The following is a 13,549-nucleotide window of genomic DNA, read 5'->3' as shown; positions in this document are numbered from 1 at the left end:
GGTAAAAATCTATTTTCCAGTGAAGATATTGAATTATCAGTGGCGAATAGAAATCTGTATTTCAAAATAGAGGCCTTGGCTAGGATGTAGGTGTGGGAGTCACTGCAATTGGGTAATGTTTAAAAAATTGGCAGAGAATAAGGAGAGACTGGTAATTTCCTGCCTTGAGAGCTGAATAAAGGAGGAAATGTCAAATCCTGCACAAGAGGGAGAAGTGGTCATAGAAGTGTGAAGAAGTCAAGTCATGACATATAAGCCCTGCGAAATGTTCAGGAAAGCTCTGTGGACGGCTCATCACGGGAATGAGAGTGCAAGCGGATACAAATGGGCAAAATCCTTTTGTGAGGTGCAAGTTATCCGAGCAGTTAGCAAGAACCCAGGCTGCATAAATTATAGTTAATTAGAATGGGGCTTCTGGCCTTCAAAGGAATAGAATCTGAAAAGTTCTGTTATCAAATTTAGAAAAAAAATATTTCCTACATTAAAAAATGTGATTTATTATATTGCATAACTAGGCTGGCAGAAAGTAAGTTGAAGTTATTTCAACCAAAAAGCAATTTAAAAAAAAAAAAGAAAGTTGGCTGATCCAAAATCAGAATGTTGAGAAGTATATGTGCACAAAAGGAAAGGTGACACAAATAGGCCATTGCCTGTCATGACTGCAGCACAGACAGGGAGATTTGGAGGAGTGGCAAGGTGGTGAATGCAAATGGTCATGGCCTTCTGAACGAGGCAGGGGAGCTAGTGTGGAGGACAGAGGGCTCACAGAGAAGCTAACACAGACCCATATGGAGAAAAGCATTATGTTTAAGACTTGAATTTGCCTAAGATGGGGTACATCAAATCAACAAAGGGTACGACACACCCAAGAGAATAAACAATGCAAACATAAGAATGAGTAATGAATAATTTTATCAATAAATAGATAAGCTTAAGGATTTTAGGAATTAAAATAAAAAGATCTGTTATAAGGACATCTGAAACATTTAAGAAAATAAAATTTATCATAAAAATGAGGAGTCAACAAACATGAAAGAGTAAGATAACACAAGTTTTCTCAATAAAAGATAACATCATGAAAAAAATTTTAAATATATGTCAAATAGCAAATTAGGCATGCTTAAGGGGAAAAAATCAGTGAACTAGATTGAAAGTGTAAGATATATAAACAAACTGAAAACACATAGAGGACAGAAATGGATGTTCTCGGTCTCAAGATAGAAGAAAGGGAAGGTAGACGATGTTGGAGAGCTTTTAGCTAACATAACTAGAACCAAGGAAACATAAATCCAGGCTAGGATGAAGCAGTATAGATTAAGCAGAATAAATGACATATTGCTAAATATAAATAATTTACATTGCTGTCAGCAGCAATAGGTGTCAGACGATGTTGGAACCAAGTCTTCCAAGTGTTTCAAGAAAAGTAACTGGAAATTTAGTATTGTAAAAGTATCAAATCTTCCAACAATAGGAATAAAGGACGTTATGAGAAAAAAGTTCTGAATAATCTCAACACAAAATATCAATGGAACCCACAGACATTACTAGGTTAATGGAGGATTGATTATCATCAGATGCAGAGAAAAGTTTGATTAAATTTGCCATCTCTTCATTGTTTAGAAAAAATATATTAGCAATATAAAAGTGAACAAGTAAAACCCTTTTTATAAAAAAAAGAGAACATAGGATAGGATGCTTTTCAAGGTGAAATGATAAAAATATTCCCTTTAAACTTAGAAAGTAGACTGTATTTGTCTAATGTTATAAGGGAATATCTTAGCCTGTACAAAAGGGCAAGAAATAACAGCAAATCTTAGAAATTTAGAAGGAATACAAACATTTTATTACTTATATGTAATATAATTTTTTCTTATACACAATCCAAAAGTAGCTACAGATATACTATAAAATAGGGGTTAAGTAAGATTATTAAATCTAATGTCAAGTAAAAACTGTTTTCTATTCTATGTGCCAGTGACAAGCAGGATGCTTAATTTTATTATAAAAATGATACTTCTTAAAATATCAAGAAAGTGTAAGTTAGTTAAAAATAAATCTAACAAAAGATGTACAAGAACCATGTGGAAAAAAATGTCATTACAAGAAATTGAAGAAGATAGACTTATTATTGCAAAAAATGTTAATTTTTCTAATATTGATTTATAGCTCAATGCAATTCCAGATAAAATCCTAAAAGAGTTCTTGGTGGGAGATGAAGGGATGATTCTAAAATGCAGATGAAAAGAGAAAGATCCAAGAATAACTAAGATGATTATACATCTATCAGAAATTACATATTTTACTACTGACCTAGAGATGACTTGATCAATTGAGCAGTAGTCAATTCAGTTGATGGCAGTAGTGGTGTTGTGCATGACTATAGAATCTAGGTATCCTCAGTGAATTGTTCTGAGCAACTGGTTGTCCACAGGGAAAACAAAAGTATGTCCTTACTCCACCTTATATCCCCAAATCAATTCCAGATTAAAAAATGACTCTAAAATCTAAAACAGATATTTAACTCTTTTTGAATAACAAATATAATTTATCTGCAAAACAAATTACAACCCTCTTAGCCTAAAAGAAAAGATTAATGTTCAAACCTTTGATTCATAAGTCACAAAGAGAAGATTTTGGCAACATATTTAACTAACAAGTGTTCTTTGATATCTGTAATATACAAAGAACTCCCTAAATCAGTAAGAAAATAAATAAAGAAAAAAAATTTAAAAATGAGAAAAGATAGTACAATTTAGGAAAAAAATGTTAATTTTCTATACTTTCAGGGGAATAATGTAGATGTGTAAGGTGAAATTCTTTTTAATTTTAAAGGGAACATTTCATCTTGAAAAATGCCCTTTCTTACAGTTTTTGTGTTTTGGGGGAGGGGTATTGGGGAATGAATCCAAGGGTGCTTAACTACTGAGCCACATCCCCAGCCCCTTTTTGTATTTTATTTAGAGACAGGGTTACACTGAGTTATTTAGGGCCTTGCTAAATTGCTGAAACTGACTTTGATCTTGAAATCCTCCTGTCTCAGCCTCCTGAGCCTCTGGGATTACACACCTAGCTATTTCCTACAGTTTTTTTTTTTTTTTTTTTTTTTTACCGAAAAGACTTAGAAGTCTATATGAAGTCAAATGAGGAAATGAAAGGGCAGTAGAGAAAAGAGTTCTGCTCTAGGGTTTGGAATTAGATATTTCCAAGATATTGTAAGCAGTGGCACAGTCCATGATAATGAGAAGCTGTGTGACAGGAGGTCAAAGTGGCTGGAGATAAAGGAAGTCAAATAATGAGGCTAGGATGTGGGGTTTAGATGCGAGAGGTTCCTGGCTGAATCAGTTTCCCTGGGATCCTTAAGCAATGTGCACTCTTTGTTGAATATTATTTCCACGTATGTTCATGTCATTGATTAATTTTATCTAAGGTTTTAATTTTTAGATAATTATAGAATGACATTCAGTTGTAAGAAAAAACACAAAAGTCCCATTTGTCCTTTTCTAGCAGTGACATCTTTCAAAACAATATCACAACCAGGATATTGACATCAGTATATCAAGATACAGTTTCTCTCCCTGCAAGAATCACCTATATTGTTCTTCTCAAAACCACACCCCTCTCCCTCCCATTTTCTTGCCCTCTCACATTTCTCACCTCCCAAAACCCTGACAAGTACCAGTGTGTTCTCTATTTCTATAATTTTGTTGTTTCAAGAATTTTATGTGCAAGCAGCAGCAACTTCGGAGGCTGAAATGGGAGGATTACAAGTTGAAAGCCAGCCTCAGCAGCTTAGGGAAGCCCTAAGCAATTTAATGAGTCTCTGTCTCAAAATAAAAAAAAATAAAAGGAGGTAGGGAAGTGGCTTAGTGGTTAACTACACCTGTGTTCAATTCCTGGTACCAAAAAGAAAAAAAAAAGAATTTTATATAAACAAAATCATAGAGTACATAATCTTTTTGGATTGGCTCTTTACTTAGCATAATTATCTAGAGGTTCACTCAGAAAGCATATATATCAGTATTTTGTCCTTTGTGTTGTTCTGTAGTAGAACTCCAAGGCATGGATCATTTGCTATTTGTTTTATCATTCACTTGTTGAAGGACATCTGGGTTGTTTCCAGCTTTGGGCTATCATAAGTAAAAGTGCTGTAAAGATCCATGTACAGGTTTTTATGTGAATTTAAGTTTTTATTACTCAGGGATAGGTGCCTAAGAGAGCAATTGCTGTATTAGTTGGTAGTTGGCATGTTTACATTTTTAAAAATAAATTCAAAATCCTTTTCAGAATGGCTATACTATTTTATAACCTCACCCGTGGTATGTAATCTAATTTCTTTACATCCTTGCCAACGACTTCTGTTCCTGTTTTATATATATATTTTTTTGTTTTAGTCATTTTGATAGGTATGCAATAATACCTCAATGTGGCTTTAATTTGCATTTCCACAATGTCTAATGATGTTAAAAACCTTTTCACTCATTGATTTGTTATCTGTATATCCTCTTTGGTACAATGATATGTCTTTGGCCCATTTTCTGTTTGAACTGTTTGATTTTTTTTCCCCTAACAATTGTTTTTTTAGGTCCCTTCATATATTTTATATACTAACCCTTTGTTGTATATGTGTTTTGCAAAATATTTCTTCTCCTTCCCTAAGTTGACTTTTAGTTTTCAACCTGGTCTTTTACTAATAAAAATTTTAATTTTCATGAAGTGTAGTTTTCTTTGATGGATCTCACTTTTTATACAGAGTCAAAACTTTGGCCTATTATAAAAGTTTTCTCCTGTGTTTTCTTTTTTAACTTTCATAGTTAAAACGATTTATGTTTTATTGTTAATTGTGAGTTAATTTTGTATGAGACTGTATAGTGAGTCAAGATTCATTTTTCTGCCTGTGATTATTCAATTGCTCCTGCACATTTGTTGAAAGGCTTTCATTGAATTGCTCTCGAACCTCTGTCAGAATGAACTGGGCATGCTTGTGTGGATCTTGCTCTGCTTCATTAATGTGTGGGTCTGTGTCCATCTTCTCAGTACCACACACTTTAATTACTATAGCTTGTTGGTCTGTTTTTAAATCCAGTAGAGTGATTCTTCTCACTTTATTCTTCTTTGACAAAATTATTTAGTTTCCTTTGCACTGCTAAATAAATTTTAGAGTAATCGTGTCTGTATCTATAAAAAATTCTCTTGCTTGGATTTTAATGGAAATTGCATATCAATTTGTGAAGAAATGGCATCTTTACTGTCTTGAGACTTCCAACTCATGAATACATTGTTTAGATTTTCTTTCATTTCTTATATCATCCTCCTGTGGTCTTCAACACATGATTGTTCTGCTTGATTGAAACCTGAGTATCATATTTTCTTTTTTTGGTTTCCTTTTGCTGTACTGGGGATTAAATATATGGGTGCTCTACCACTCGCCTACATCCTCAGCCTTTTTTATATTTTTTTTTAACTGTGAGACAGGATCTTCCTAAATTGCTAAGACTGACCTGTAACTTGTGATCCTTCTGTCTCAGTCTCTTGAGTCTAAGGGATTACAGGTCTGTGCCACCCCCACCTGGCGCATACCATGTTTTTGAGCAATTCTGAATGATACTGTTTTTAAAAATTTTTGTGTTTGTGTGTTCATTGATTGAGTCCACAAATATGATTCATTGATTTTCCATTTATGTTGTATTCTGTGATCTTGCCAAACTCACTCTAGAATACTTTTGATATTTCTTTTTTTTTTAAAGAGAGAGACAGAGAGAGAGATAGAGAGAGAGAATTTTAATATTTATTTTTTAGTTTTCAGCAGACACAACATCTTTGTTTGTATGTGGTGCTGAGGATCGAACCCGGGCCGCACGCATGCCAGGCGAGCGCGCTACCGTTTGAGACACATCCCCAGCCCACTTTTGATATTTCTTAGAATTTTTTTTTACATGGATAAAGGTGTCATCTGAAACAGAGTTTTATTTCTTCTTATCCTATTCCTTTGCTTTCCTTGTCCTTTACTTGCTATAATGCACTAGACTTTTCAGTTCTAAGTTGGATCAGAGTGGAGAAAGCACATGCCCCTGCCTTATTCCCCATCTGAAGGGAAGGTATCCCCTCACTACTTACTGCAGGATTATTTTTTCAAGCTGTGTAGGTTCTCCTGTATTTCTGTTTTTCTGAAATCTTTTTCTTATTCTTTTTTTTTGCTACCAGGAATTGAACCCAGGGGTATTTAACCACTGAGCCACATCCCCAGCCCTTTGTATTTTTTCTTTTGAGACAGGGTCTTGCCAAATGGCTCAGGGGCTCACTGAGTCGCTGAGGCTGGCTTTGAACTGGCAATTCTCCTGCCTCAGCCTCCAGAGCTGCTGGGATTATAGGCATGCATCACTGTAGCTGGCTCTGAGAGCTTTTTCTAAACCATGAGTGAGTTGAATATAGTCAAACATATTTTGTGTATTGATTGATATCATGTGGTTTTTATTCGTTAGCTGTTAAAATGGCAAGTTATATAGGTATATCGACTGATTTCAAGTATTGAATCAGCATTGCGTCGCAGGATTAAACCTTAATTGGCCATGGTGTATAAACCCTTTAATATTGATGAATTCTATTTACCAATACTTTGTTGATGATTTATGTGTACATGTTCATGAGAGGTATTGGTTGTAGTTTTTTGTTTGCGGCTGTTTTTTGTTTGTTGTTTGGTACTGTCTCTATCTGATTTGGATGTTAGGGTCTGCCTCCTACAGTGAGTCAAAAAGTATTGCCTTCCTTTCTATTTTATGCAAGGAATCATATAGAGTCGTCATATTATATTTTAAAATCATCTAGTAGAATTCTCTAGCAAAATGATTTTAATTCTTTCCTTGAGATTCCTTTTTTGAGGGAAGGTTTTTCCCCATATTTTTACTGGTGCATTATAGTTGTCAATAATGGTGGGATTTATTGTTATATATTCATACATGTACACAACATAACAATAAAATTTGGCCAAAATCATCCCCCCTATTTCTCTATTTCTTCCCTCTTCTGGTCCCTTTCCTTTACTCTACTGATCTTCCTTCAATTTTCATGAGATTCCTCCACCCCCACTCACCTTTCTTTTCCTTTTTCCTCTCTAGTTCCATATATGAGAGAAAATATATGACCCTTGACTTTCTGAGTTTGGCTTATTTTGTTTAATATAGTGTTCTGAAGTTCCATCCACTTTCCTGCAAGTGACATAATTTCATTTTTCTTTATGGCTGAATAAGACTCTATTGTGTACTATACTACATTTTGTTTATCCATTTATCCATTTTTGATGGACAGCAGTTTGGCTATTATGAATTGTGCTGTTATAAACATGGAGATCTCTCTCTCTCTCTCTCTCTCTCTCTCTCTCTATATATATATATATATATATATATATACACACACACACACACACACACACACATATGTAAATTTGATGTTAAAATTTGATGTTAACTGTGTAGCTTGCTTTTAGGTTTACCAAAAGATATTGAGAAAGAATAATGAAAACCCTTGCACCCACTCCTCAGCTGAATAAATAAAATATTGCGAATGTGGTTAACACTTGTGTGTGGGGTGTGTGTGTGTGTGTGAGTGTGTATATATATATATATATATATAGTCTTTAATATTTTAGGATTAATACCAAGGCGTGCTATATGGTGGTTCCATGCCTAGTTGTTTGAGGAAACTCCATACTGATTTCCATAATGTTTGTACTGATTTACCATGCCACCAACAGGGTAAAGTGTCCCTTTTTCTCCACATCCTCTTCAGCATTTATCATTGCTTGCATTCTTGATGATTGCCATTTCTGACTGGAGTGAGATGAAATCTCAGCGTAATTTTGATTTGCATTTTTTTGGGGAGGAGGAGTTTTTAAAGATTGTAAATCCAATTTCCTTGCTCATTGTGGGAGCTATTTTAATCATCTAGTTCCTATTAATTGAGTTGAGACGGTCTGTGCTTTCCGAGGGAAAAATAATTCTACTTTAAAAAGGCATCCTTTTACATTAGCCAGAAACAAAATTTGATGTTAACTGTTGGGCTGGGGATGTGGCTCAAGCGGTAACATGCTCACCTGGCATGCGCGGGGCGCTGGGTTCGATCCTCAGCACCACATAAAAATAAAAGATGATGTTTCCACCGAAAACTAAAAAATAAATATTAAAAAAAAGCTCTCTCTCTCTTTAAAAAAAATTTGATCTTAATTGGGTAACTTGCTTTTAGGTTTACCAAAAGATATTGATAAAGAATAATGAAAACCCTTGCATCCACTCCTCAGCTGAAGAAATAAAGTATTGCAAATGTGGCTAACACTTGTGTGCTTTCCTCTTCTTTTATTCCTGCTCTGTCCTCTGTCCTAATTATCACCAGCCTGGGTTTGGTGTTTATTATTCCCCTAGATGACCAAGTAAATTGACTTTTTAAAACGTGGACAACCAATTTAGCATTTATATTTATACTGTTTGATGGGGTTGGCACATATTGACTAAAATGATACCGACAGGATGTTATCTTGGCTCATTCCTACAGCTCTCCCAGTGTTTACTCGACTTCCTCAGGATGCAAGGGTAGATGTTGGGAAGAATATAAACATTTCATGTCATGTTCAAGGAGAACCGCAGCCTATAATTACTTGGAGTAAGGTAAGATCTCAACTAAAACTTCTGTCATATTAAAAACATCGACAGGTGTATTGACCCACTGAAACCCAGACGATGATTCTCATACAGATTTATTACTGTTGTGATTTTTGCTAGCAGGCGATACTTTTCATGCTGCAGTACGTTTATTTCTTGATTCTTCTTTTTTTAAGTGACTGAATCTGATTTTGGCTCAGGGTTTTGATAAAAATTTTGTCCTTCCTCATTTGCTTGGTGATAAAAACTTCATAAGCGTAACTAAGTTCCTTGAAGAAAAAATTGTTTTGCCACATATAAATTAAGCATTGTTGTGGCTATCGAGAAACCATTGTAAATTAATAACTCTGAAATGCATTAAAACTAGATTGTTAGCTGAAAACAAGAAAGGAATAAAAAGTCCTGATATTAAAGGGACATGTCAAAAAAAAAGCACTTCTAAAGGTTGAAAACTTGAATGGCTTTAAAGAAATAATAGATCTTTATTTATATATCTTATTTCTTTTGGTTCTTTGAGCTATAGTCTTGCAACATAATTGCTTCTTCCATTTTAGGTTTTTCATCACAATGAAATGATTTGTCTCAGATTTCAATGTTCTTAAAAAATCAATGAAGGTGTACACACTTGAATGACAGCTTTTATGGAAAAGTGTGACAAAATGTGAAATTTGTGAAAGATCACAGAACTGTGTTTACTAAAACCACTTAGTTTATTTTTGTTTGTATCAAATGGCAACAAAGCCACCTATTTTTGCTGGCTCTCTTCTTTTGTACTATAGCTGAGCACCGGGTGAGGTTCTCTATGAAGAGTAAGTTTGGTGCCTCCAATTGAGCTTGTGTCCTCTCACATAGTCTTGAGTATTTTTTTGTGAGACAGAAATCTCACTATGTTCCCTGGCCTAGCCTTAAGCAACACCTACCTCTGCCTTAGCCTCCTGGTAGCTGGCATGTGCCACCATGCCAGTGTAAACTCTTTTTTGATTTAATACTGTCTATCCAAATGTTTTAATACTAACACAAGAACTGTGGAAAATATATATTTTTTTGTCAGTATAAAGCCTTATCTGACATTCTACTAAATGCTTCATTATCTAATTATACCAGCAAAATGTCTCAAAGTCCACCTTTTGGAAGGTAGGTTCTAATCACATATCAATGGGGTGCTACTTTATGCCAGACAATTTACATATACTATCCCATTTCATCTTCATAACAATCTTCCTCAGTTCAAAAGTTTGGAAAGGGTATGAGTTAGGATACCTTTCAAATAAGTAGATAAGGGATTTATTGGAAAGCTATCTGATTGCTCATACTCTAAGCAAAAAGCACAGAGCTGGGAGTTCTGGTACTAAGTGAGAAGAAGGGAGGGGAAAAGAGTGAATTTGGAAAGAAGATGCAATGGTGGTCCAGCCAAAAGAAGGGAAGGGGAAAGACTACCGGGGCCCCGCACCTAGGCCATCTGGTCTCCTCAGATGTGCCCCGTGTATGATCTCTTTCCAGCTGCCCTTCCATCAAGTAGGTCTTGTCCTCTCTTCTACTTCCTATCACTGCCTAGCCTGGGTTACCATCTGCCTGTCATCTTGGACTTGTTTCCTAGCATTGTCCCAAGACAGCTGCACAAATCTGAAAACGTATAAGACATTCTCAGACTCTAACCTTTATGGTTACTCTCTGGCCCGTTGGCCATTACTGGAGTATGAATTCTTTTGAAAAATAAAATCTCTCTTGTCTTTAGTTTCATGAGAGTCTTTTGGAGAGGGGCAAGATAATGGTATCTCTACTGCAATCTCTGAAAGCCAATATCTTTTTCTTTTTAAAATTAACATCATAATGATGATGGACACTTAAAAATAAAATTCTTTATTTTATTTTTTGGGTACTCAATCACTGAGCCACATCTCCAGCCTATTTTGTATTTTATTTAGAGACAAGGTCTCACTGAGTTGCTTAGCACATTGATTTTGCTGAGGCTGGCTTTGAACTCATGATCCTCCTGCCTCAGCCTCCTGAGCTGTTGGGATTATAGGAGTGTGCTACCGCACCTGGCAATAAATTCTTAATAATTAGTAGAGAATGCACTTTAATAGTAGTTTATATAAAATTAGTTACTTGTATCTTCTTAAAGTATATTTTTTTAACTGGGAAATACAGTTATCTATATACCAGTGCAGCTATACAAAATGTGTATAGAGAAGTCAAAAATGAGGAAACATTTTGATGTTTTCAGGTGGTGGATTTGTGAGCATTTTTCTCCTTAAAATCATGTTCTTATTTTTATTGTCAGAATTGTCTTTTAGAAGTAAGCAGGTTGTTAATACTTTGTATATATCCATCTATTGAGTGATGGTTTTAAGATAATCACATGCTAAATAATACATGACTGAACTTATGAGTGTCATATTTATTTTAATTAGAAGACAAACAGCACTTTTGGGAATCTCTTTCTTCTCTTTGTTCTATTTATTTGATACCCCCTATAGGGCTTGATACATGGCAGGCACTCAGTAAATATTTGTTGAACAAATGGAGACTACATCAAATGAAGTGTCAATATTTACTTTTTAAGGACCCACGCTTTCTCCTAATGACAACCCTTTTTTACTCGGTAGGCAGGTGTACAGATTACTGAGAGTGGTAAATTCCATATTGACAGTGGAGGCACACTGACCATCTACGACGCAGGCCAGGCTGACCAAGGAAGATACGAATGCTTGGCTCGGAATTCATTTGGCCTTGTTGGGGCAAACATGTTTCTTACAGTCACTGGTAGGTATTTAGAGATCCCATTTACAACAACTAAATAAATATGTTTGCACAGCTTCTTGTAATCCTGGTTCATCTTATTACTCATGTTCCTTTTTGCATTCTTTCTACCCAAATGTGTTAAAAATCAAATCAAAGCTATCCTATTATTTTAAAGTTTAAACTCTGTTAGTGAATATGAAACAAAAACCATTATGCCAAAGGAGCATAACCAGCAAGGATTTGCCAATGTGTCTCACGTTATCTTGGAAGTTGGCAATTATAGAATGTAAGATGTGCTCATTGCCAAAATGTGGAGCTAAAGATTGAAGCATAACACGGAATTTAATGTGTCTGTTACTCTGGCCTAGTATATCCTAGATTAAAATAAAAAGTTAACCAAACGGCTAAGTAAGCTTTGCTACCATCATATGCCTGGAAGCATTTATTACTGGCCCAAACAAGTAGTATTGCTTTCTGCATTTTATCATCATCCTGGTTAACTGGGCTTGCTATAACCTTTTGCTGGTTGATTTTATATCATGTTTTTAAAAAAATTGCTTGCTATAGCTTTATAAAAAAAATAAAATACCCCCCTTTCATTGGTTCAGTTCAAATTGGAAGAGAGAGAGAATACTTGTAGGCTAATTTGAGTGCAGGGAACTGGAGGCTCAGATGTGGTTATTGCAAATGGAAACAAACTGTGATGAAGGGGTTTGGAATGTTCTCTGCAAAGAGGAAGCAATCCAGAGAAACAAGGCATGTCTTCTTCTTCTTTTTTTTTTTTTAAGGCATGTCTTCTTGTAGTAGTTGACATCCAAGTTTTTTTCTTTCTCTCTTTTTCTTTGAAAGTGAGTTTAGGAACTTTTCCTGTACTGAAAAATAGTGGTTAAAATAAAAACTTCAGTTATAAGTTGCTACAGTGCTATTTTGGGCTTTTGTCAATCATTCAATTTCCTTATAAATGGGCCAATTTCATAAATATGGTTTTACATTTATTTTCCTCTTTTTTCCTAGCCCTTATGGGTGTATAAGAGAGATTGGGTAACTCTTTCATTCTAAATATAAGCCTGATTAAAAAGAGATTATCAAATCCTATCCTTAAATATGTTTCTATTTTTCTATTAAATCAGTAGTCTCATCCTTCCACTAAAATATTCTTTTGACATATTAAATTTCTGAGCATTTCATCTGTCTGAATACTGTATGCAAAACATATATTTTCATTAGTGACACATTAGTTTTCATGCATTTATTATATTGTATGGTAAAAATGTACTAACTGTAGAATATTATTTTGAAAATTGTAAAAAATGTAATTTAGTAACCAAAAACCGTTTAGTCTAACAGAGTAAGAAATTCTTTATTGTTAATAATTTCTGAATGCTACAAAATCTTAGTCTCACTCTGATGTTATTCTCTATGGGTTCATGTTTTTCCTGATTTAAAATCTTTGGTAGTTGTATTTCTTCTTATAAATTTATGGAGTTTTCTTTCTGCTCTTCAACTATTTACGAGACCCGAAAAAAGGGTGTCCTTGAGGTATTTTGGAAAAGAGCCATCATAGCATTTAAAGTAACATTGCTATCGTCACAGATGTTAGAGATCTATCCATTAAACAAACAAACATTTTTCTGTATCTGTCTCTGTTTTGCTTCATCACACATACAAAAGACTCTAATTGCAGTGAAAAAGCATTTTAGAATCTCTAAAATAAGAATTGCAGTTAATTGACAGAAATTTAACTAAGCATCATTTAACATATTTATAGTTACATATGCATATTTCATATAACTATCATTTAATATATAATATATATTTTAATTTATATAACAATATATTATATATAATGATATATGATTTATGTAAAATGATGGTTAGTTATAACATCATTTAATATGTACACATACTTTATATATGTACATGTGTATGTGTGTTTCAGTCAGTTTTTCACACTGTGATCAAAAGAAATAGCAAGAACAATTTTTAGGGAAGGAATAGTTTATCTGGGGCTCATGATTTCAGAGGTCTCAGTCCATAGATGGTTGGCTCCTTTGCTCTGGGCCCAAGGTGTGGCAGAACATCATGGTAGAAGAGTGTGGTAGAGGAAAGTAGCTTAGGACATGGTCACCAAGGACAAATATACACCCTGAAAGCAC

General features: G+C 34.5%; 1 protein-coding gene across 1 annotated transcript in view; it reads left to right on the top strand.

Annotated features, from left to right (window-relative positions):
• Nucleotides 1–13,549, top strand: part of PXDNL (peroxidasin like) — a 489,071-nt gene that overhangs the window by 380,017 nt on the left and 95,505 nt on the right. Inside the window, exons 13-14 of the mRNA XM_081265922.1 lie at nt 8,542–8,654; nt 11,258–11,414. Coding sequence (XP_081122048.1) covers nt 8,542–8,654; nt 11,258–11,414 — 270 coding nt within the window. The remainder of the gene's footprint in view (nt 1–8,541; nt 8,655–11,257; nt 11,415–13,549) is intronic.

The sequence above is a fragment of the Spermophilus citellus genome (genome assembly GCF_964194105.1).
Source record: "Spermophilus citellus genome assembly, chromosome: 14".
Lineage (NCBI taxonomy): Eukaryota > Metazoa > Chordata > Mammalia > Rodentia > Sciuridae > Spermophilus > Spermophilus citellus.
Note: the sequence above shows the minus strand (reverse complement) of the source record. Positions and strands in the feature narration are given on the sequence as shown.